Source organism: Colobus angolensis, unplaced genomic scaffold (genome assembly GCF_000951035.1).
Source record: "Colobus angolensis palliatus isolate OR3802 unplaced genomic scaffold, Cang.pa_1.0 Scaffold134, whole genome shotgun sequence".
NCBI classification, from domain to species: domain Eukaryota; kingdom Metazoa; phylum Chordata; class Mammalia; order Primates; family Cercopithecidae; genus Colobus; species Colobus angolensis.
The window spans coordinates 3,667,894-3,693,697 of NW_012114422.1; the positions used below are offsets into that span (position 1 = coordinate 3,667,894).

Consider the following 25,804-nt stretch of genomic DNA (forward strand, 5'->3'; position numbering starts at 1 on the left):
CTAGGCCACTATCTCCTATGATACACAACAATCAAATCAAAATTGACTAAAAGCTCAAATCTAAGACCTCAAACTATAAAGCCATTACAGGAAAACATTGGGGAAAGTCTCCAGGACATTGATCTGGACAAAAATTTATTGAGCAATACCCCACAAGCACAGGCAACCAAAGCAAAAATCAACAAACGGAATCACATCAAGTTAAAAAGCTTCTGCACAGCAAAGAAAACAATCAACAAAGTGAAGAGACAACCCACAGAATGGGAGAAAATATTTGAAAGCTATCCATCTGATAAGCAATTAATAACCAGAATATATGAGGAGCTTAAACAGCTCTATAGGAAAAAATCTAATAACCTGATTAAAAAATGGGCTAAAGATTTGAATAGACATTTCTCAAAAGAAGACATGCAAATGGCCAACAGGTATATAAAAAGATATCGACATCACTGATCATCAGAGAAATGCAAAGCAAAACTACAATGAGATATCATCTTACCCCAGTTAAAATGCCTTTTATCCCAAAGACAGGCAATAACCAGTGCTGGAGAGGATGTGGAGAAAAGGGAACCTTCATACACTGTTGGTGGGAATGTAAATTAGTACAACCCCTATCAAGAACAGTTTGGAGGTTTCTCCAAAAACTAAAAACAGAACTACCATCAGATCCAGCAATCCCACTGCTGGGTTCACAACCACAAGAAAGGAAATACTGAAGAGATATATGCACATCCATGTTTGTTGCAGCCCTGTTCACAATAGTTAAAATTTGGAAGCAACCTAAGTGCCTATCAACAGATGAATGAATAAAGAAAATGTGATACATATACACAACAGAATACTATTCAGCCATAAAAAAACGAGATCCTGTCATCCTCAACAACATGGATGGAACTGGAGATCAGTATAAGTGAAATAAGGCACAGAAAGACAAACATTGCATGTTTTCACTTATTTGTGAGAGCTAAAAATCAAAACAATTGAACTCATGGAGATAGCAAAAGCATGCTTATGAGAGGCTAGGAAGGGTTGTGGGAGGGTAGGGATGGTTAATGGGTATAAAAATATAGTTAGAAAGAATGAATAAGACCTAGTATTTGACAGTACAACAGGATGACTATAGTCAATAATAATTTAATTATGTATTTAAAAATAATGAGTATCATTGAATTGTTTGTCACACTTGAAGGAGTGGATACTCCACTTTACATGATGTGATTATCGCACATTTGTATGCTTGTATTACAATATTTCATGTATTCCATAAATATATACACCTACTATGTACCCACAAAAACTGAACTGTGTGTGATAGTGATGGTCTCTGAAGGTGGGACGTGACATGGTAGGCAGAGTGACTTTTTAATTATATGCCTTTTTATGCATTTTGCATTTTTTACCCTGTGCATGTACTATCTCTTTAAAAATAGTTTTTAAATAATTATAACCTAAAAAAATTAAGAGAAGGCCTTATGAGAGACATTGTAAAGACTCAAATATAAAGAAGCTCCTTCTTTTCTGAGGAATAACTTTAAAGAGAGACATTGTAAAGACTCAAATATAAACAAGCTCCTTCTTTTCTGAGGAATAACTTTAAAGAGAAACCACATACTTCATATGAAGACACATACAGTATATACTGGAACCTGTAGAGGGAGGTGCTAGGTGAGGTTATACATGCACCAGCATCAGCTATGATATGTATGCAGAAATATATTGAGTTAGATGACTTTGGTGCAGAAGTTTGCTTATTTGGAGTTAGTATACAACCAATGAAAAAATAGGGTTTTCCCAGGTTCAGAGAGCAATTCAGGCTCACAGTTCCGGTTTGGGCTAAGTAAACAGACCTGACCCTTTCTGCTGGCTTTGAGTGATCAAGTTTAATACGTGTACTTTGGATGTTCTTAAAGTACTGTGTCATCATGCTGCTTTGACAACTTTACCTTCAGTCTACATTTGTAGATCAGGAACTTTGACCTGAATTAAGGTCATGCTAGCCCTAGTTTTCTTTCTGCATATCCAGAAAATTAACCAGGATAATGCTCTTAAGATCTGATTTTCTTACTCAAAAATTATAATTAAAATTCTTTCAAATTTTAAATTTTTCCCCTATATGTCAAGCTTGCAAATAATGATCCAGTAGTATTTCTGAGATGTGCGTGCTTACACACATCCCAGAAATATCCTGCTTTTACAAAACTAATCTCATCTCTTTTATTTTCTTCTGAAAGGATATGATCTGGATTCAATGTTCTCACTGTTCTAATAATATACATTTCCATCGTACAACATCTTGAAAAATATTCCAATATTTTATGTTTGATATTTATAACCAATGCAAACCTCTGGTTTTCTAAAAACATGGTACAAGAACAGAGATGATGTGGTTCTCTTCTTTTAAAACACACACTGTCCTGTCAAAAACCAACTCCATCAGATCTAAGGAGCAGCAGGTGGAGAAATCACACACTACACAACAGCTTTAAATGTCAGAGTCTAGCTCTTACATTCTTTAAGATGACTTGCTTTTAAGTTCTCTGGCACCTTTGCTGGCATGGAAGTTAGTAAAATTTTCCAAAATGAAATCAGATCAATGGAATTAGGTTAAAAGCTGTTTTATGTGAAAGGATGTAGAATAATCTAAATTAGGGCAGATTAAACAAAACAGGTGATAAAAGAAGACTTTGAAACAAATCTATAATTTGAAATTGAACTAGACATGTAGATGCAGATCTAATCTGGCCAACTTTGTAACACACTGAAACGCAAGTCAATTGCAATCGTTTTATCTCTGTATTTGAATGACTGTCATGTGTGCCTGTTACTAATTTAAACAATCTCCAGGACTCAAAGTACTGTTAGTGTTGTGCAGACAAATTGCTGCTGATTTCACTTATTAGTGCAACTTGTACAATACCAGAAGAAGCCAGTGCAGCCACTCATGTTTACCTGGCTCATGTTACCTTGAGGGGGGTATGAAGACAGCTTCAGTCATCATCCTAGCTACCCTTCCCAATAGACGGACCCTCACAAGGGCGCTCAGGGTAGCAGAGATCCCCATTCCTCCAAGACAAAAACATGACAACAATTTCCCAGGGTCTAAAGTGCAGATTTGACATGAATTATCTCTTCCTCTTATAATTAACTTCTTCTTCAATAATTATTATCAATTATCTGGGTTTTTGTTTGTTTGTTTGTTTGTTTTTTGAGTCAGAATCTGGCTCTGTGGCCTAGGCTGGCCTGCAGTGGTGCGATCTCGGTTCACTGTAAACTCCGCCTCTTGGGTTCAAACAATTCCCTTGCCTCAGCCTCCTGAGTAGCTGGGATTAGTGCAGCACCATGCCCAGCTAAGTTTTGTGTTTTTAGTAGAGACAGGGTTTCACCATGGTCTCGAACTCCTGATCTCAAGTGATCTGCCTACCTCGGCCTCCCAAAGTGCTGAGATTATAGGCATGAGCCACCGCCAGGCCTCATCAGTCATCTTGATCAGCCTGGAACCATGACCAAATTTCTCCTAGCCTGAAAAACAATGCCCCGTGACTTTGAGGGTCTCCTGTAGCTCCAGGCTATTTCTTTCATCCTTCACAGCAAAGTTCCTGTGATGTATCTGTCTTTAACTGTTGGCCCTAATTCCTCCTGTGGTGGGGACCTCTCAAACAATAATACAAATGACAGCACTTTCTGCATGCCTGACACTTTCTATATTAACTCATTTAATGCTCCCATAAACCCATTATGTAAGTACCTTTATTATTCCCATTTACAGTTCTCCTTTTGTTTATTATTTACATTGCCTCAGCAAGCTGAAAAAAGCAAAGTCAGAGGTTTTGGTTATAGACCTGTTACAGTACTATTCAGCATAACACAGAAGGAGATCCTGTCATTTACAACAACATGGATGGAACTGAGGTCATTATGTCAAGCAAAAGAAGTAAGGCACAGAAAGACAAACATCGCTTGGACTCGGGAAGGGGAACATCACACACTGGGGCCTATCATGGGGAGGGGGGAGGGGGGAGGGATTGCTTTGGGGAGTTATACCTGATATAAATGATGAATTGATGGGTGCTGACGAGTTGATGGGTGCAGCACACCAACATGGCACAAGTATACATATGTAACAAACCTGCACGTTATGCACATGTACCCTAGAACTTAAAGTACAATAATAAAAAAAAATAAAAATAAAAATAAAAAATAAAAAAAAATAAAAAAATAAAAAAAAAAGACAAACATCGCATGTTCTCACCTATTTGTGGAATCTAAAAATCAAAATGATTGAACTCACGAAGACACAGAGCAGAAGGATGGTTCTGCAGTCAGAGGACTTGCTTACAGACCTGGATAAGAAAAGTACTGGATAAGAAAATAAAAAGAGCAGCTTTGTGCTGGGGCAACCACTGACTATGAGAGAAAGATGAGGCAATGCATAGGCCCAGATCCTAGCAATTCGCCTTTAGAAGTCCGGTGGAAGGAGGCGGCTCTCTCCAGGGTGGATGGTTTGGTGTGAGTGGGCCGATGGAAGCCTCCTGCTTCCTGTGGGGCTGGGTCCAGAAGTCAGAGAGGAGCAAGCTCCACCTCAGATGGCTAGAGTGAAGGAAAACACCTTGAGGGAAATGAGGTCCTGCCACATACTAGTGCTGCTGTGGGACACAATGCATCAGTTTTCCACAAAAGCAAAGGCTCTGAACTAGCCAAGCTGCTCTAAGAGCTACGATGGCCACTGTGTCCCTCGCTGTCCACATGTCCTGCAACAGATGACACTCGGGCTGTCGGGGCCAGGAGACTCGCAGCTCTACTTCCCTCCCCACCCCCCGCATCCTTGTACACGTGCTTCTAACAAGCCTGGTGACAGAAGTGTTTACTTGGGCCTGTGCATATGACATAAAGGTTACGGTAAACTGTCCCTCATCCCATTATTCCTCTAAATAATTAAGGATATCCAAATGTCTCCCACACTTCTTCTAACTGCACACTTGCCGATGTCACCAATGCCTTCCTGATTGCCAGTCCAGCAGACAGGTTTTATTCCTCACTTCCTGGAACGCAGTTGACCACTATTTCTTCTTGTAACTCTACTCCCTTGGCGTGTGACACCGCTCTCTCCAGCTCTCCCCGCACCCCTCTGATTAATCATCCCTCCAGGTCTCCTTGGTAGGTTTGTCTTCCTGGATCCTCTCTTAGATGCCTGTGCTCCGCAGGTTCCGTTCTCGGCCCAGCACCCTGTGCGCTGCAGGCTGTCTTCATTTGAACTACTTCTTTAAGCAGCTGTCTCTCAGTGGAATCTCCCCCGCTGTGGTCTCTTCCTTTTGGATGTCCACAGGCACGTCAGACTCCATATGCCTAAAACTGAACGCATCATCTACCTTCTAAAAGTTGCCCTTCCCTGCCCCTCAGATCCATGATCTCAGTTCATGGCACAACTGCTAACCAACTGCTCCAAGCAGACACCCAGGAGTCAGCCTATGCTCCTTCTTCCTCACTCTTCTCCCCACAGCCAATCAGTGATCCTATTTTATTGGTGTGACCTCGCGTATATTTTTAAACTCTTTCCCTCCTGTCTTTCCCCACTATTACTGCCTGGGTTAGGCACGCCTCACCTCTCCCCTGGTCTCTCTCCCTCTAGCCAGAGAGACCATATTAAGTGCAAACCCGGTCATGCCCCAACCCTGCTCAAAATCCTTCAATGGCTCCCATCAAGAACAGAAGAAAGGACAAGCTTCTCAGCATGGCCCAGGGAGCCTCTGTGACACAATCCGACCTTCTTCCTCTCCCGCCTCCCTCTACCTTGCATTTTCTCTCTAGCAATACTCTTGTGTTGGTGGCTTCCCAGCACACAGTGTCCTGGTTCATGCCTCCGTGTCTTCACCCTCACTGCTACATGCTTCTTCGCCTTCCCAACTTTCTTCTCATAGCCCCTCATCCAGCAAGTCTCTCGTGAACCCCCAAGGGCACTTCCTCTGGGCTCCCACATTACTTAGAGTCTACAGCTCTCTGTTCACTTACTATATTACTTAGAAACTATTAAATATGTCTGTCTCCAGCAGTAAACTACAAGTTTCTCAAGAGCAAAGACCCTGCATTTTTCATCTTTATACCTCTAGTGGCAAACAGGTTCCTGGCACATTGACAGGCATTTCATACAGAATTGTTGGAAAGAACTACCAGTCAGTTGGTAGTCTTTCCTTTCTGCTGAGAGGAAAGGAGTCCTTCCACCTAAATGACTATGAGTGATTTTATCCACAAGCACACACACACACTCCATCCAGCAGGCACCGGGGCAGACTGGCCAGCACCTCATGCATCACAGGGTCACCCTCTTCCTGGTGGGCAGCAGCTTGATCTAGAGAGTTCCTGGTAAAAGGGTGGAGAATGACCTTGAGACATGTGATTCAGATGAGGGATGACTTGGAGAGGATGGAAGCAGTTCTTATAAGAATCTCTGGATAAACATGCACAGATTTCAAAAGAACTGTTTCTTGCCGGGTGCGGTGACTCACACCTGTAATCCCCGCACTTTGGGAAGCCAAGGCAGGTGGATCACCTGAGGTCAGGAGCTCAAGATCAGCCTGGCCAATGTGGTGAAAACTCATCTCTACTAAAAACACAAAAATTAGCTGGGCGTGATGGTGCATGCCTGTAGTCCCAGCTACTCTGGAGGCTGAGGCAGGAGAATCGCGTGAACCTGGGAGGGAGAGGTTGCAGTGAGCTGAGATTGTGCCACTGCACTCCAGCCTGGGTGACAGAGTGAGACCCCATCTCAAAAAAAAAAAAAAAAGGAAAAAGAAAAAAAAGAAGAACTGTATTTTGACATTGTCAGTCAGACTTCTGGTTGTTTAGTGGCTTATTTCTACTTTCTCCTTATGAACTCAGGTAGTGTAATTTCAACAAGGACAGAAAGCTTTTCTTAAAAGACATAACTGCAGAAAGGAAGACCAGTGAAACAAGGGGAACTGCACATACTTATTAAAAACTGTGTTAAATGCTTGAGTTTTCCTAAGATGTCCTAAGAGATTTACTTGTCATGCATAGTACGGGTTTGCCCATCAGTAAGTATTTTATCTGTCATTTCATTCTTCCTTGGGATTTTAGGGATGAGGAGACAGCAGGTTTTGGTTTTTATTAATGGTTGTCTTATCTGCCTCAGGGTTGTTCTCTCGGTTCAGCTATTTCATTACTTGAGCAAAATGCATTTGAAATGTATTTTGGTGCTGAGACTAGCTTTACAAATAGGCTTGCTCTTCTTAACACCGTCATTTAATGATGAAGTCTTCATTTCCTTAAAAATAATTTGGTCTGGGCTGGACACAGTGGCTCATGCCTATAATCCCCGCACTTTGGGAGGCTGAGGCAGGCGGATCACCTGAGGTCAGGAGTTCAAGACCAGCCTGGTCAACATGGCGAAACCCTGTCTCTACAAAATACAAAATTAGCTGGGCGTGGTGGCAGGCCACCTGTAATCCCAGCTACTAGGGAAGCTGAGGCAGGAAAATTGCTTGAAACTGGGAGGCGGAAGTTGTAATGAGCTGAGTTCGCACCATTGCACTCCAGCCTGGGCAACAAGAGCGAAACTCTGTCTTAAAGAAAAATCCAAAAAAACAAAGTTGGTAATGGGTATTGCCCTTTGAAAGGTCAGCAATGAGTAGAAACCTTTGAAAAATCTTTTTTAACCCGGAAGTCTTCTGTGGGGTGGTCCCAGGATATCACCTGGGGCAGAATAAAGGCTCTGCATTTCTGACACACTGGCTGCTACCTCTCTCTTTCCTCTGGCATTTCTATGCACTCTTTCTTCTTCTCTTTTGACATCCTTATTCTGACATGTTCTTGTCCTCTCCTGTCCTTCCTCTTCTTCCTGTGCCTTCCTTTGGAGCCAAGGGGTGCTGAACCTTCTGCCCTCCTGGCAGTGGTCAGCTTGTGGGGCCTGGGCAGGCTCACTCCACTTCCTCCCCTCCCTCATTGTGCTCTCCACTGGCATCCCCTGGGGCTTCAGAAGATGGGGTCAGACAAAAAGAAAGGGCAGAGGAGGGGCAGGGGCGGTGCTCCGCCTTTCCCCACCAGTCTGGCTCCAGAAGGCATCAAAGAGCCCAGGAAATCACTGCCAGAGAACGAAGGAAGTGTGGCTCATAAAACACAGGGTGATTGTGGAAAGCACCAGGCAACAGGAGCAGGATCTTACAGCCTCCGCTCATATCCCATATGATCCTTAGCAAGTTTCTTTCCTGCTCAGAGTTGCAGCTTCCTGCTCTGTCGAGATTACATGCAGCTCCTATGAAACTGTGGATGAGAAACTGCTTAGTAAGCCACGAAGCACCGTGTCAAAGTACGGCATTGTCATCAACCCTTCATTCAGCCATCATTAGCGAACACATGCTTACTAATGACTGCCTGGTCCCTGTCACTCTCTTTCCCCATCTCCTCTCCTGGAGATCTTCCAATTTAAAGAGGCGTTAGGTGTCAGCAGTTACATTCTCAATGGCCAGGCCCTTCCTTCTCTAGTCACCAGGTTTGTTGGAAAAGATACCTAGTGTCATCAGGATTGAATGGTAATAATAAGGTGAAAATAAGTGTGCTCTAACAAAAGACTCCTTTGCCTGTGACAGTCATAGAATTAAAGTTCTTATAAGTGGATTTACTGACCATCAAACTTGCTACTTTCCTTCATTAAATTGTTAAAGGTATCTTCATGTTGTAATCGAACTTTCCTTCTCTCAGCAGCCAGATTATGTTCCACATGATCTTGTTCAGTTAGAAGTGTGACTGGTTTTAAATGAATCTAGAGAAAGAAAAGCATTTATCTTTTATTGCCTTGTTAAATTATAAAAGCACAGCATGAATTTTGCAAAAACAAATGATATGCTACATGGTTCTCTAACTCAAGTAAATAGAGCTTTTATGAGTGTTTTCACTAAACATGTTATAACTAAATTTTTTCTTAAATTATTTTTAAACTAAAAAAATCAACACAGGCTTAATTATTTCTTCATGCAATAAGATACGTGTTTTAAAAAGTTCTCTCTATTAATTTTCCCTGATTTTAAAATTTTTCAACAGAACTACAAAATAAGAAATTATTCAAATTGATGAATGAGGAGGGAGACTTTGACTCCACTGAAATCTAAATGTTTCCTGTCTTTTGCAAAATTAAGAAAGTAAAGAGAGGGAATAAAGTTGTTCTAGAGAAAGCTATCTTATACCATGAGGTATTCCCAATTTGGAAATTTCATTACATGGTGAAAACATTATCTAACAAGCAAAACAAAAGAATCAATATGTGGGAATAAAGCTTTCACCAACCTCCAGAAACCTGGAAATATGAGGCACCAGAACCAAGAGCTCAAATTCTTACACAAATGTCCTCTGCTGACCCTGTGTGTAGAAGGAAGAGTCACCTTGAAGCTGGGCTGGGGTTGCTCCATGCTTATTTCCAAGATACTCAAAGTCTTGTATTGACCCTTGACCAAGATAAGGATGAAATAAGCTAGTGATCCCTGGGTGTGGGGGCTAACACCTGTAATCCCAGCACTTTGCAGGGGCTGAGGCGGGCAAGTCACTTGAGGTCAGGTGTTCAAGATTATAGGTGTGAGCCACTGCACCTGGACAACATGGTGAAACACTGTCTCTACTAAAAATACAAAAAGTAACAGGATATAGTGGAGCACGTCTGTAATCCCAGTTACTTAGGAGGCTGAGGAACAAGAATCGCTTGAACCCAGGAAAAGGAGGTTGCAGTGAGCCAAGATCATGCCACTGCACTCCAGCCTGGGAGACAGAGTGAGACTCCATCTCAAAAAAAAAGAAAAAAAAATAAGCTGGTGATTTATAATATGCTGCTTAAAGTCCAAAACTCCCCTGGACTACCTTGTGGAGTTTGGTTAGGAATGTGTAGATTGATGGCATGCACTGGTTTAACTCTTTTTTTCTTTTTTTTTGAAACTCTGTTGCACAGTGTGTAATTTGGAGCATAGTGGTGTAATCATAGCTTCCTGCAACCTCAAAATCCCAGCTCAAGGGATCCTCCCACTAGGACTGCAGGCAAGCGTCACTATGCCTGTCTAATTTATTTTTATTTTTATTTTTTGTAGAGATGAGGGCTCACTATGTTGCCCAGGCTTGTCTCAAACTCCTGGCCTCAAGCAATCTTTCCTTCTCAGCCTCCCAAAGCACTGTGATTATAAGTGTGAGACACTGCACCCAGCATGATTTAACAATTTTTGCAGTGTTGTTTTAGTTGTGTGACTAGCGGGGTATACAAGACTGCTTGGTAGACTTGTGTGTTGGTTCTCCTGAAACCAAGATACCTCGCGTATGTTTTGGTGATCCTACTCCGCAGAAGTACATCTTGTGTGACTAAGGCCCCTGAGGCATGGCTGTGCCTGGAGGCCTCGACCCTCTCTGAGGCTGGCCTGTGCTTGCTTTCTCCCGCCGCACCATCTGCTTTAGCTTAGTAAGGCTTTGCGTGAGTGTACCCTGTGGAGTCTTGCACGTTCCTTCAATGATCTGGCCTGTGCAATTGTTACACTAAGTCTGGTTAATCATTGCCAATTTCTTTTTTGTCTTTTAATCAGCCTGCATTACGCTTTGAACCAATTTCATCCTAAAAATAAACTCACTGTGAACAGTGATTCAGGTAGTCCTATGGGTTCAAACCAAACCACTGAATTTTCATGGGTCTCTTTGTGATGAGCTACTGAACCAGCATATTAGCAACTAGGAAATAAGTTAGTCTGGAAAGGTGCTTTACAGTTAAGGTTATCTGAACTAACCAATTATGCTAGCACCATAATGGATCTGACTTTCCACTTTCAGAAACCAGTTCTCCAGTCTCAAGAGAGATTGGACTGAAGTGTTACTATTCTATTCTTTTTTTTTTTTTTAGAGATGGAGTTTTGCTCTTGCTGCCCAGGCTGGAGTGCAATGGTGCGATCTCGGCTCACTGCAACCTCTGTCTCCTGGGTTCTAGCGATTCTCCTGCCTCAGCCTCCCAAGTAGCTGGAATTATAGGCATGCATCACCATGCCCAGTTAATTTTTGTATTTTTGGAGGGGGGGGGTGTTTCTGCATGTTGGCCAGGCTGGTCTTGAACTCCTGACCTCAGGTGATACACCTGCCTCGGCCTCCCAAAGTGCTGGGATTACAGGCATGAGCTACCATGTTCGGCCAACTATTATATTCTTATTCCACACATCCATGAAGTTGGAGTGAGAAGTCTGAGGCTGGGCGGGGGGAAATGACGGTCTTCCTCTGCTGCCCCATGCAAAGGAATGGGATGGCAAGGTGCGTTCCTTTGTCACTTGCTCTCAGATACGGGCACCTGCACCCATCTCATATTCTCTCATTTCCAAGAGTCTGGTGATTTGTGGGGATGCCAGGAAAAACAGAATGGTTGGGAAGACTATCTCAGTGTCTCAGATTTTAGTGAACAAGGCTCTGTGGGATGCTTTGGCAAAGTACAGATTCCAAGATTCCACACTAGTGATTCTAATTCAGTAGGTCCATGATATGGCCCAGAAAACTGCATTTAAACAAATAGAATTAGCTGATATGAACTTCCACTTGAAAAACAACACCCTCGAGCAATATGAATTTGCCTTGCAACGTGTTTAATGTTAACTGAGAGTGGAGGCCAGGTGCCATGGCTCACACCTCAGAACTTTGCGAGGTCAAGGGGGGCAGACCAGCCTGACTAACATGGTGAAACCCCATCTCTACTAAAAATACAAAAAAGAAAAAAAGAAAAATTAGCCAGGCACAGTGGTGGGAGCCTGTAATCCCAGCTACTTGGGAGGCTGAGGCAGGTGACTCGCTTGAACCTGGGAGGTGGAGGTTGCAGTGAGCTGAGATTGTGCCACTCCACTGCACTCCAGCCTGGGTGACAGAGTGAGACTCTGCTCAAAAACAAAAGACTAAGAGTGGGAGAAGTGCTCCAGGGTAAAAAGCTCTGCAGGGACACCTGCCATTGGCACTATGATGATCCAACTCAGCCCTAGCCCATCTCTATGCCTCCTGGCTCACATGAGGAAGAGGAGCTGGTGAGTGTGGTTCTGCCACCACCTCTCCTGGGTACAGTGGAAACATTTGTCTGGCTTTAAAGTGGGAAGCAGTCTGAAGAAGGCTTCAGACAAAGAGACAGAGAAGGACCTCTCTTTGCTTCAGAGTAGGGTTAGGAGAAGCCACTGTGTCTAGCTCTGGGATGATCCTTGGAGTGAAAGACTCATATTCTAGATTGAATTATCACAGTGTTTAGACTAAACGGGACCCTCCTCCAGGCACCTTGACACTGGAAAAAAAAAAAAGCCAAGAAATTATAAGGAGCAAATCCCTAGCATCCTCCAGATGAGTGGATCTGGGTTGTGGCCGGGCAGCCGGCTAGGCACACTCACCAGGCCAAAGTATCGCTTCGGAGGGTGTTTTCACCCCACATGCCCAGAAGCTTATTTTTAAACTTCAATAACTCAGCAATGTTGACAATTTTCCTTCAGGTATTAACAATGGTTAATCTATAACATGCAACTGCTTGCTAAATTGCTCTTGATTTTTTAAAAAAATATTTTATTTTAACTCAATTTTGAGTTATATGACCACAAATGAAAAGCACTAAACCAGTAGGCAGTATAAAGAAACTGATATGACCTTCAGATCATTTAAAACAAAGTGGAATTTTTTTTTGTATTTTACAAACTTTCTATATCGTCTTTTCTCTAAGGTACTTTTCTCTAAAGTTCCTGTTCCTCTGATGTTACCACAGAATGATAACTTTTACAATAAATATTGGTGAATAATAAATCTTGGGAAAGTATATCTCATGGAAAGAAGAAATGTCATTTTTTTCTATAACATTCTGATGCAATTGTTACTATGTCCCTGAATTACATGCTAGATACATCTTCACATACAAAATTTACCTTTTCTTTTCCAACTGGTTTGGCTACAAATGTGGAGAAAGCCACACTAACAAGCTTCTCAATGCCAGTGAGCATGTCCTGTACCATGACCTTGATACTGATCTACGATGAAAAAAAAGATAAATAAATACACTCTTGGCCATCCAGAAACAGTTCAGATTTCAGCATTCAAAATGTAGTCATATGTATGCACCATCATTCTCTTTCATTTTAAAAATGAAACCAGAATTTTAATTTATTTTTAAGCAATAGAATTCTTTCAGTGATATTCTATAACACTGGACAATTAACTTTTTCTGATTATAAAAATTATTTATCATGTAAAATTTGTGGAATCTGACTACCCAGAGTATATATTATCAGTAATCCCATCACCCAGAGATAATAATTATTAAATTTTAGATGAATTTTCTTCTAGCTTTTTATATTTATATATCACATATGATATATAAATGTATATATGATATATAATATGTACACATACATATCACATAATACACATATATATTACATAATATATACACACATTTCATAATATATTATATACATATGACATGAAATATGTGTGTGTATATATGCACGTGTATATAAAATTATTGTAATGTAATTACAGTTTTATGTTCTGATTTTGTTTTGTTTTGTTTTAAGACAGAGTTTCGCTCTGTCGCCAGGCTGGAGTGCAGTGGCACGATCTCGGCTCACTGCAAGCTCCGCCTCCTGGGTTCAAGCCATTCTCCTGCCTCAGCCTCTGTTGTAGCTGGGACTACAGGCACGCAGCACTACACCCAGCTAATTTTTTGTATTTTTAGTAGAGACAAGATTTCACCATGTTGGCCAGGATGGTCTCAACCTCTTGACCTTATGATCTACCCACCTCGGCCTCCCAAAGTGCTGGAATTACAGGGGTGAGTCATTGCACCTGGCCTGTTCCAATTTTTAAAAATTTGACATTATATGATAAGCTCTTTTAAACTTCATTATTACTAAATATGCTTTTTAAAACAAGATATTGGTGACTGCCTTATAAAACCACCAGAGAGATGTATCATAACTTTTTTTAGCCTTTACCCTCAGAGCTTTTTTTCTTTTTTAAAATGTCTCTAGGTAGCATACTCTCAGGGTTTCCTAGGACCAAGCTAACCTGGACAGAATTGCATCATGTATTTACAGCTTTGTTTCTGTGATTAATTGTTCAGGAGTAATAAGAAGGTAGCTGAGACACTTTATGTTGATACTACAATGGGCTAGATTTCCACCTGTGTGAAGAGCTCTGAAGCTTGGTCCTCAGGATTGCACTTTGCAGAAGTGTTGGTAAACTCCGAGACTTGTCTTTAGATCCTGGCTAATAAACCTTTTCCCAAATGTTTCAGATGAGTAATATTATCTTCTGAAAATAATGAGCGATCTCAGGCACAGCTCAGCACTGTGTTGTCAACAATGAAGAATATCTGTATCTGTATCTTTACCATGTACACCATGTAAAAAGAATAATCAATAATCTATGACTCATTTTAAGTCACTCAACTCATAAATGCAAATTAGTATTTACATGGTAAATCCTAAATTAACTAGATGGTGATTAGCCAAAATTAAACTATCTATTCCCAACTCTCTCAACCCTCAATCCCATACAGCTTTCTGCTTTTAGAGAAATGTACAAATGAAAAATAGAATAAAATATCTAACAGTAAAAACAAAGCAACAATTCTGGAGTGTTAAAATAAGTTCTAAACACTATCTTCTACTAGAACAGTTAACTTAGTTATATGTGATAACCGAATGTTTCAAAAACATATGCCAGGGAGAATTTCATTGTGTTATAAGAGATTAGGTAAGATTGGAATTACATTCTGTGAAAACAACTAGAAAACTGGACAAAATATAGGAAGCATCTATTTTCACACCTACAAAAATAGGCAACACAGGACTGTGATCCCCAAGGCGGGAAAAACAATGAGAGGAGCACTGCGTTCCCAGGTTCTCAGGCTAAAGGTAATTTACAGTTAGGTTAGGGAAGGAAAACCTAACTCTGCTCAATTGAATGGAGCTAAAATTTGTGAGGCAGAGTACCAGAGAAGTAAGCTAAAGAAAAGAAAGAATTCCAGAAATACGAATGTGAGTCTTTGAGTTGATACTAACTGGACTATATACAGGGTGAAACCCCACAAGGCCAGACAAGAACAGCTTCTGAGGAACAAGCAATTCCTGAGAAACTGTAACATGGACAATTCCAAGAACTCACACACAGCTGGGGATCTTTTGAGTTCTCTCCAGCCAGATTTCACTGAATATAGAACAGCTCCATAGAGATAACAGAAGATCCTAACCTAGAAGAGGGTCTAAAGTAGCCGTAGAGTAGAGTATTCTAAATCTTCCATAGAAGAGTTTAAAACAGATCTTTTTTTTTTTTTTCTTTTTTTCTTTTTTGAGACGGAGTCTTGCTCTGTCGCCCGGCTGGAGTGCAGTGGCCGGATGTCAGCTCACTGCAAGCTCCGCCTCCCGGGTTTACGCCATTCTCCTGCCTCAGCCTCCCGAGTAGCTGGGACTACAGGCGCCCGCCACCTCGCCCGGCTAGTTTTTTTTGTATTTTTTAGTAGAGACGGGGTTTCACCGGGTTAGCCAGGATGGTCTCGATCTCCTGATCTCGTGATCCGCCCGTCTCGGCCTCCCGAAGTGCTGGGATTACAGGCTTGAGCCACCGCGCCCGGCCCTAAAACAGATCTTTAAAAGCTCAAACCAATCTGCAAGTAACAACATCTTCCTGCCAGGAAAAGTCTGACACTCTTTTTAAAGAAATATAACAAAAGCCGGCATTAACAATATAAAATTCACAATGCTCGCATCGAATAAAAATTATTAGATGCAAGAAAATTATTAGGTGAAAGGTAATATAAATAAAACAACAGATAACAGACATGATGGAATGACAACAAAGGATTACAATTATATTAAAGATTAATTACAATTAATTAAAGATTACAATTAAACAACAATTAAATATAGGCACCATGAACTCAGAGATTTGGAACAGGAGTCAGCAACATCTTCTTAAAGGATAAAGCCAGATAGTAAATATTTTAAGTTTTGTGCTCACATGGACTGTATTGCCACTACTCAACTCTGCCAATGTACTGTGATAGCAACACAGACAAAACATAAATGAATGGGTATAGCTGTGCTCCAAAAAAATTTTATTCATAAAACAGGTCTATAGGCCATAGTTTGCTGACTTCCAATATAGAGAAAAAGATGAAAATAATAAGGAAAGAATGGAAAATATAAAAAACAAAGTGGGACTTTCTAAGATAAAAAAAATATAACATCTGAAATAAAAAACAAACCAGATAAGGTTAAGAGCAGTTTAGTTAATGCAGGGGAAAAAGTCAGTGAAGTTGAACATGACAAAAGGAGCTACACAGAATGTAGCATGAAGAGAAAGGAAGACTGAAAGAAAAAAAAAAAAAGAACAGTATCAGTGACCTGTGGAACATTAACAAGAAGTCTAAAACTCTAAAGTCCAAAAGGAGAGAGAGCATAAAAGACAGGAAAAAAGTTTGAAGATAAAATAGCTGAAAAAATCCACATTTCTTAGAAACTATAAATCCATAGATCCAGTAGCTCAAAAAACCCAAGTCATATCATAATTTACATAATTCTGCTGCCAGGCTAGAATTCTATACCTACTGAATATGAACATCTTTTAAATATGAAGATGAAACAAAGACATTTTTACACAAAAGCTGGAAAAAGAAATGCTAAAGGAATATCTTCAGACAGAAGGAAAATGACACTAGGGAGAAATCTGGAGATACACAATACACAAAAGAATAAAGAACACCAGAAATGGCAAATATGTGGGTATATATATATAAACAATACATTCTTTTCATTTTTATTATTTTAAAAAGATGATTGACTGTTTAAAACATACATAATAACTATGTATTGTAGGGTTTACCTCCTACATATGTGCATGTAAAAGGTATGACAACAGTGGCACAAAGGCTAGGACATGGGAAGGGAAGTGTGTATACTGTTATAAGGGTATTACTCTATACTCAAAGGGATATTATATTATTTGAAAGTAGTCTTAGATAAGTTAAGTAGTCATATTGCAAACCCGAGAAAAAACACTAAAACCAAAACAAATGTGTATAGTTAAAACACCAACAGTGGAGATAAAATGGATTAGTAAACATTACTCCACTCTAAAAAATGCAGGAAAAGATGGGGACAGGAAGAAACAAAGAACAGATGAAAGAAATAGAAGACAAATAGCCAGATGATAGATTTCAACTCTGCCATATAGATAATCTAATGTAAACAGTTTAAATACTCCAGGTAGGAGGCAGAGATTGTTAGAATAAATAAAAAAATAGCATCCAAATATATTCTGTTTATAAGAAACCCACTTACATATACAAATAAGACAGGTTAAAAGAGAAATGATGGGGGAAAAACACTAATCCAAAGAAAGCTTGTCTGGCTAAATTAATATCAGACAAAGTAGATTTCAAAACAAAAACCAGAGATAAAAAGGTACACTTCATAATGATAAAAGGGTCACAACATTAAGAAGAGTTAAGAATCCTGGCAGGGCACAGTGGCTCACGCCTGTAATCCCAGCACTTTGGGAGGCTGAGGTGAATGGATTACCTGAGGTCAGGAGTTCAAGACCAGCCTGGCGAACATGGTGAAACCCTGTCTCTACTAAAAATACAAAAATTAGCTGGGTGTGGTGGTGCACACTTGTAATCCCAGCTATTCGGAAGGCTGAGGCAAGAGAATCACCTGAACCCGGGAGGCGGAAGTTGCAGGGAGCCAAGATCGCACCACTGCACTCCAGCCTGGGAGACAGTTCAAGACTCCATCTCAAAATAATAATAATAATAATACAGAAGACTTGAACAATGCTATGAAACAATTTAGGCTAACTGACATCTGCAGAATACTTCATTGACTATAAGCAACACATTCTTTTCAAGTACATATAGAACATTCACCATAATAGTCCATATTTTGGGTCATTAAAAAAAAGTCTAAACAAATTTAAAATAATTGAAATTATAAAAATTATGTTCTCTCTCTGCAAAGGAATTAAATTAGAAATCAAAAACAAAGATATGTCTGGAAAAATCATCAGAGTTTTGGAAATTAAACAACACACATCTAGACAGACTAGAGGTCAGGGAAGAATTTACAAGAAAAAAAGACATATTTTGATGCAGGTAAAGCATTACATTGAGGAAAATTTTACGATTTTAAATGCTTATATTTGAAAAAAAAGAAAAGTTCAATCAATTTCCCAAGATTCTATCTTAAGACACTAGAAAAAGAAAGGCAAATTAAACCCAAAATTAATAGAATGAGAATAATATAATAACCAAGAGCAGAAATCAAACACATTATGCTAAGTAAAATAAACTAGACACAAATGATTATGTATATACTATATCATTCCATTTATACAAAATATAGTAAAGGGCAAAAAAAAAAAAGGGTACTGACCTAAAGTAAATGAGTGGTTGTCACAAGCTGGGACGTGAGGGAGCTGATTGCAAAGGGGCACAGGGGGCTTCGTGTAGTGATGGGAACGTTGTATATTATAGTGGTGGTGATCCAACTGTATAACTTTGTCAAAGCTCAGCAAAATGTATAGTTAAAACGGGAGAATTTTAATGTTGTAAATTATGTCTCAATAAAACTGATTTTTAAAGACATGTTCTAAGGACCAAAAAAAAAAAAAAACAAAACCCTCATATAATGTGCTTTTAGTGCAAATGGGACAATATAATCTATTAATAGTAACGCATCACACACCTTCCAGAGCAGGGAAGAGGGAAGAGACTGATCAATAGAGTCTGAGAATCCCCTGGAAGTGGGTTTGGCACAGAGCAGAGTTCCTGCTTGCTGTGGATTCAGGGGGAAGCCAGTCATTTATTTCTGCTCAACAAAGTAGCAGAGGGCTGGCCTCAGTTGTGGCAGAAAACTGAAATTGAACAGGATGACCATAAAGGACATTTTCAGTTTGAAAAAGTAAAAATAAAAATGTTTAGTTGGCATCTAGAGTTAGGGGGAAAAAAAATCCAAGAAATTTCTACCAAGTGGTAGAAAATACGACAAAATCTAGAGGCTGCCTGGTCATGATTTGCAGAGGATGAAAGAGAACAAAATTCTGCATGGCAGATCGGGCCTGGAAAGTCAGTGGAGGCTAGGGTTTACTTTCCCTAGCATCAGAAATCTGTGGTTTCAAACTCACTGGGTTTTATTTTTCTTTTCTTAGCTTTTAGATAAGCCTTCTTTAGAAATTCTAGCCTGTCTCAGGAAGAGGAGGAAAAGGAGAAATGAAAAGGAGCTTTTATCTATATTTGGACTCTCTATCAGGAGAATGTGTGACCCTCAGGAGACAGGCCAAACCCAGAGGCTCCTGTGTGCAAAGGCTAAGAGCTCCGCAGTTGAATAAACAGCGTCCAGAAACACCATTCGCTGACAGAGCTTGTTTTTTTCACGAGCATTTCCTTTCTGCTTTCTTCAAGTGCTTTTTATTCTGTTTATTTGGATACTGCTAGAAAGTGACCATATCAGCCAGGTGCAGTGGCTCATGCCTGTGATCGATCCTAGCACTTTGGGAGGCCGAGGTGGGCAGATCATAAGGTCAGAAGATCGAGACCATCCTGGCCAACATGGTGAAACCCTGTCTCTACTAAAAATACAAAAATTAGTGGTGGCGGGCACCTGTAATCCCAGCTACTCGGAAGGCTGAGGCAGGAGAATTGCTTGAACCCGGGAGGCGGAGGTTGCAGTGAGCCGAGATCTTGCCATTGCATTCCAGCCTGGCAACAGAGTGAGACTCCATCTCAAAAACAAAAACAAAAATAAAAAAAAGAGGTGACCACATCAGGGTAAAGCCATCACCAAGGGCGTGGTTACTATCAAAATAGTTGTTACAGTTGAACTGTGTTCCCCCTTCCAAATTCTTATGTCCTAACCCCCAGTACCTTTGAACGTAAATGTGCAAATAGCGCTGTTGCAGATGTAATTAGTTAAGATGAGGCCAGACTGCGGTGCGGCAGGCCCCTAATCCAATATGACTGATATCTTTATAAAAACGGGAAATTTGGAAGCAGACACCTACACAAGGAGAACACATGTGAAGATGAAGGCAGAGGTCGGGTGATGCAGCAGAAGCCAAGAAATACCAAAGACTACAGAAAGCCATGGGAGAATAGGAAAGCAGCATGAACAGATTATCCCTCCAGCCCTCAGAGAAACCAGCTCTGCCCATATATTGATGTAGGACTTCTAGCTCCCAGAACCATGGGACAATACTTTTCTGTGTTTAGGCCATCCGGTCTGTGGTGCTTTGTTACGGCAGCCCTAGCAAACGAATGCAAGCTCTTCCACGTTTTCATGCCCAGAGATGGAAGGATGGCTCCTGAGCAACCTGAAAGGTGCAATATGAGATCCAGCAACTCCTTTCCTCCTAATTTAACCTGAATAGAGGTCTCAAGAGCCCCCGAGAATCCAGTATTCACAATGGTAGAGAAAAGAAAACCAAGTGGATGCAGAAAAAAAATCTTCTAAATTTACCTTCTTACTAAAGTCCAGTTATCCTGCTTTTCAAAAACTAGTTAATCATGGGACTAGTTTCTATCAGAGGGTGAGGGGATGGAGAACAAATAGAATAATAGTAGAGTCAGCATGATTAAGAAATAAAATCTATACTTTATAAAGAATTAAGAGTGTCCTTTTCTCTTGCAGGTTTATTTTCTGTATATCCTTCTATGTAGAAATACCGTATTGTACCATGTTGAAATGTGAGTTTTTTTTTTTTTTTTTTAAGAGACAAAGTCTTGCTCTGTCACCCAGGCTGGAGTGCAGTGGTACAATCATAGCTCACCATAGCCTCAAACTCCTAGGCTCAAGCCATCCTCCCACCTCCGCCTCCCAAGTAGCCAGGGCTACAGGCACTTACCACTGTGCTGGCTAATTTTTTTTTCTTCTTAAAGATTGGGTCTTGCTGTGTTGCCCAGGCTGGTCTCGAACTCCTGGCCTCAAGTGATCCTCCTGCCTCAGCCTCCCAAATTGCTGGGATTATAGGTGTGAGCCACCATGCCTGGCCATGTTGAATTTTAGCTAGGAAACACCGGAAACATTCGCTGCCTATTATTTACCTGTGACCTGACTACGCATTCCAGAGCCTTGTGAAATAGAGAATCTCATTAACTCCAAATATTAGTCTAGGCCTCCTGCTCTACCCTTTGTAAACAATGAAGAAACGAGCACCAACAGGCAGCCCTTTGAAAAGGTGCCTCTTACCTCCATGCTTGTGCTGAATGCTCTAGTAACTTTTGCTCTGATGGTTATAACTTGTCCAACTCTATGGAAAAACAAACAAACAAACAAACAAACAAAAAACTCAGTAGTTCTAGCACATTTTATTTCAGATCAGACTTAAAGATTACTTAAATGCATACCATAAAGCAGTTCCACCTTATCATGCTGATAATGTTCATGCATGGGAAATTCAGGTTAATGATAATGGAAAAAGACAGCACTTAAAAACAAAGGCCAATTACTGTAAACCACACTTATGGTGTTAGCAGACCACCAATATTTAAACAGAAAAGAACCTCTGCAGAGATAGTGTGCGACATGACTCCAAATCTACAGCACATACTGACTATACAGCAGCTGTTTTCCCAAGAGAAGTTAAGACAAATACACCAGCAAATCCATACAGCTGATATTTATTTTTAAAAGTTAGTTAATGCATAAATGGACAAATATACAAAAATGCAAGCAAGCAAACTGATCAGCTTCAGTTGGTTTGTATGGGCCCTCAATGATGCTAGGTGGTCTACTCTCTTCGATCATGTAACCTGCCGTTGTTCCAAAACTTTTGTGTTCAGGCCCTTCAGTCAGCTCTACTCCCTTCCCCTTAGCAGAAGGTAGGAGGTTATCCAATAGAAGCCCCCTAGATTTTTCTGCCTTAACTTCAAAGTTAAACTGCATTTGCACCTTTCTCTTTGCTCTTCTTTTCAGGGAAAGAGGGAATCTCTTGAGACCTAATCTCATTCTTTACCTGTGCCATTGGTCCCATCCTCCCGTGGCCCTATCCCCTCACTTGTTGGCTCTGCTTCATCAACTCTGTCCTCTTTTCTGCCTTCAATCTTTGCCTCTTCCCCAATTCTCCATCAGTCTATGATAATGCTCAAGGCTTCTTCTTTCTAAAATCTTTCTCTCAAACCTATTATATCTCAAGATGTTTTTCTTTTCTGCATATTCAAACTTCCTAAAAACATTGTTTATTTTTCTAACTTATACATTTCACTAATGCTTACTGAGTTAACTGGCATTTTACTGAGTAGTCCTGGCATTAAGCCAGGTCAAAGGACACAGTGATTAATAAGACAAAACTGCTGACTTCAAGGAGACCAATCTTTCTTTGGGATGCTGGGATGTAAACAGATAAAGTCCAAAAGATTACCAAGGAATTATCGACAATTCATTAACAATAAAGATCCCTGTTATCAATTAAATGAAGTTTAATGTTTCTCAGTGTGGCCATACTAATAACAATGACTACTCTTTATTGAATGTTGTGTGCAAATCAGGCACCGTGGGATTTGCTGGCAAGATGGCCGAATAGGAGCAGTTCCAGTCTGCAGCTATCAGTGAGATCGATGCAGAAGGGGGTGATTTCTGCATTTCCAACTGAGGTACCTGGTTCATCTCACTGAGATTGGTTGGACAGTGGGTGTAGCCCATGGAGGGTGAGCCGAAGCAGGGTGGGGCATCACCTTACCAGGGAAGTGCAAGGGGTCGGGGGATTTCCCTCCCCTAGCCAAGGGAAGCCGTGAAGGACTGTGCTGTGAGGAACGGTGCACTCCGGCCCAGATACTGAGCTTTTCACATGGTCTTTGCAACCCGCAGACCAGGAGATTCCTTCTGGTGTCTACACCATCAGGGCCCTGGGTTTCAAGCACAAAACTGGGTGGCCATCTGGGGAGACACCGAGCTAGCTGCAGGAGTGTTTGTTTCATACCCCAGTGGTACCTGGAACACCGGCAAGACAAAACCATTCATTCCCCTGGAAAGGGGGCTGAAGCCAGGGAGCTGAGTGGTCTGGCTTGGCAGGTCCCACGCTCATGGAGCCCAGCAAGCCAAGAACCACTGGCTTGAAATTCTCGCTGCCAGCACAGCAGTCTGAGGTCAAACTGGGACACTCGAGTTTGGTGAGGGGAGGGGCGTCCACTATTGCTGAGGCTTGAGTAGGCAGTTTTACCCTTACAGTGTAAACAAAGCCACCAGGAAGTTCAAAGTGAGCAGAGCCCACCACAGCTCAGCAAGGCTGCTCCGGCCAGACTGCCTCTCTAGATTCCTCCTCTCTGGGCAGGGCATCTCTGAAAAAAAGGCAGCATCCCCAGTCAGGGACTTAAAGATAAAACTCCCATCTCCCTGGGACAGAGCACCTGGGGGAAGGGGCAGTTGTGGGCTCAGCTTCAGCAGACTTAAACGTCCCTGCCTGATGGCTCTGAAGAGAGCAGCAGATCTCCCAGCACAGCGTTTGAGCTCTGATAAGGGACACAATGCCTCCTCAAGTGTGTCCCAGACCCCCGCGTATCCTGACTGGGAGACACTTCCCAGTAGGGGCCGACAGACACCTCATACAGGAGAGCTCTGACTGGCATCTGGCAGGTGCCCCTATGGGACAAAGCTTCCAGAGGAAGAAACAGGAAGGAATCTTTGCTGTTCTGCAGCCTCTGCTGGGAATACCCAGGCAAACAGGGTCTTGAGTGGACCTCCAGCAAACTCCAGCAGACCTGCAGCAGAGGGTCCTGACTGTCAGAAGGAAAACTAACAAACAGAAAGGAATAGCATCAACATCAACAAAAAGGACGTCCACTCAGATACCTCATCTGAAGGTCACCATCATCAAAGACCAAAGGTAGATAAACCCATGAAGATGGGGAGAAAACAGTGTAAAAAGGCTGAAAATTCCAAAAACCAAAATGCCTCTTCTCCACAAAAGGATCACAACTTCTTGCCAGGAAGGGAAAAAAACTGGATGGAGAATGAGTTTGATGAACTGACAGAAAAAAGCTTCAGAAGGTGGGTAATAACAAACTCCTCCAAGCTAAAGGAGTGTGTTCTAACCCAAGGCAAGGAAGTTAAGAACCTTGAAAAAGGTTAGAGGAATTGCTAACTAGAATAACCAGTTTAGAGAAGAACACAAATGACCTGATGGAGCTGAAAAACACAGCATGAGAACTTCATGAAGCATATACAAGTATCAATAGCTAAATCAATCAAGCAGAAGAAAGGATATCAGAGATTGAAGATCAACTTAATGAAATAAAGCAAGAAGACAAGATAAGAGAAAAAAGAAAGAAAATAAACAAACAAAGCCTCCAAGAAATATGGGACTATGTGAAAAGACCAAATCTACGTTGGATTGGTGTACCTGAAAGTGATAGGGAGAATGGAACCAGGTTGCAAAACATTCTTCAGGATATTATCCAAGAGAACTTCCCCAATCTAGCAAGACAGCCCAACATTCCAATTCAGGAAATACAGAGAATACCACAAAGGTACTCCTTGAGAAGAGCAACCCTAAGACACATAATCGTCAGATTCACCAAGGTTGAAATGAAGGACAAAATGTTAAGGATAGCCAGAGAGAAAGGTCAGGTTACCCACAAAGGGAAGCCCATCAGAATAACAGTGGAGCTCTCTGCAGAAACCCTATAAGCCAGAAGAGAGTGGGGGCCAATATTCAACATTCTTAAAGAATTTTCAACCCAGAATTTCATATCCAGCCAAACTAAGCTTCATAAGTGAAGGAGAAATAAAATCCTTTACAGACAAGCAAATGCTGAGAGACTTTGTCACCACCAGGGCTGCCTTACAAGAGCTCCTGAAGGAAGCACTAAACATGGAAAGGAACAACCGGTACCAGCCACTCCAAAAACATATCAAATTATAAAGACCATCAACATTATGAAGAACTGCATCAACTAACAGGCAAAAGAATCAGCTAGCATCATAATGACAGCATCAAATTCACACTTAACAATATTAACCTTAAATGTAAACGGGCTAAATGCTTCCCTTAAAAGACACAAACTGGCAAATTGGATAAAGAGTTAAGACCCAGCAGTGTGCTGTATTCAGGAGACCCATCTCACGTGCAAAGACAGACATAGGCTCAAAATAAAGGGCTGGAGGAATATTTACCAAGCAAATGGAAAGCAAAAAAAAAAAAAAAAAAAAAACAGGGGTTGCATCCTAGTCTCTGATAAAACAGACTTTAAACAAACAAAGATCAAAAGAGACAAAGAAGGACATTACATATTGGTAAAGGAATCAATTCAACAAGAAGAGTAACTATCCTAAATATATATGAACCCAATACAGGAGCACCCAGATTCATAGAGAAAGTTCTTAGAGACTTACAAAGAGACTTAGACTCCCACACAATAATAGTGGGAGACTTTAACATCCCACTGTCAGTATTAGACAGATCAATGAGATAGAAAATTAACAAGGATATTCAGAACTTGAACTCGGCTCTGGACCAAGCAGACTTAATAGACATGTACAAAACTCTCTACCCCAAATGAACAGAATATACATTCTTCTCAGCACGACATAGCACTTATTCTAAAATCGACCACATAATTGGAGGTAAAACACTCCTCAGCAAATGCAAAAGAATGGAAATCATAACAAACAGTCTCTCAGTGTACAGTGCAATCAAATTAGAACTCAGGATTAAGAAACTCACTCAAAATCGCTCAACTACATGGAAACTGAACAACCTGGTCCTGAATGACTACTGGGTACATAACAAAATGACGGCAGAAATAAATAAGTTCTTTGAAACCAATGAGAACAAA

At 40.9% G+C, this 25,804-nt stretch overlaps 1 protein-coding gene across 1 annotated transcript in view; it reads right to left on the reverse strand.

Moving 5' to 3' along the window:
* Positions 1-25,804, reverse strand: part of ACOT12 (acyl-CoA thioesterase 12) — a 67,604-nt gene that overhangs the window by 22,344 nt on the left and 19,456 nt on the right. Inside the window, exons 3-5 of the mRNA XM_011934350.1 lie at positions 21,222-21,282; positions 12,903-13,004; positions 8,638-8,773 (exon numbers count right to left, since the gene is read on the reverse strand). Of these exons, the coding sequence (XP_011789740.1) occupies positions 8,638-8,773; positions 12,903-13,004; positions 21,222-21,282 (299 nt within the window). The remainder of the gene's footprint in view (positions 1-8,637; positions 8,774-12,902; positions 13,005-21,221; positions 21,283-25,804) is intronic.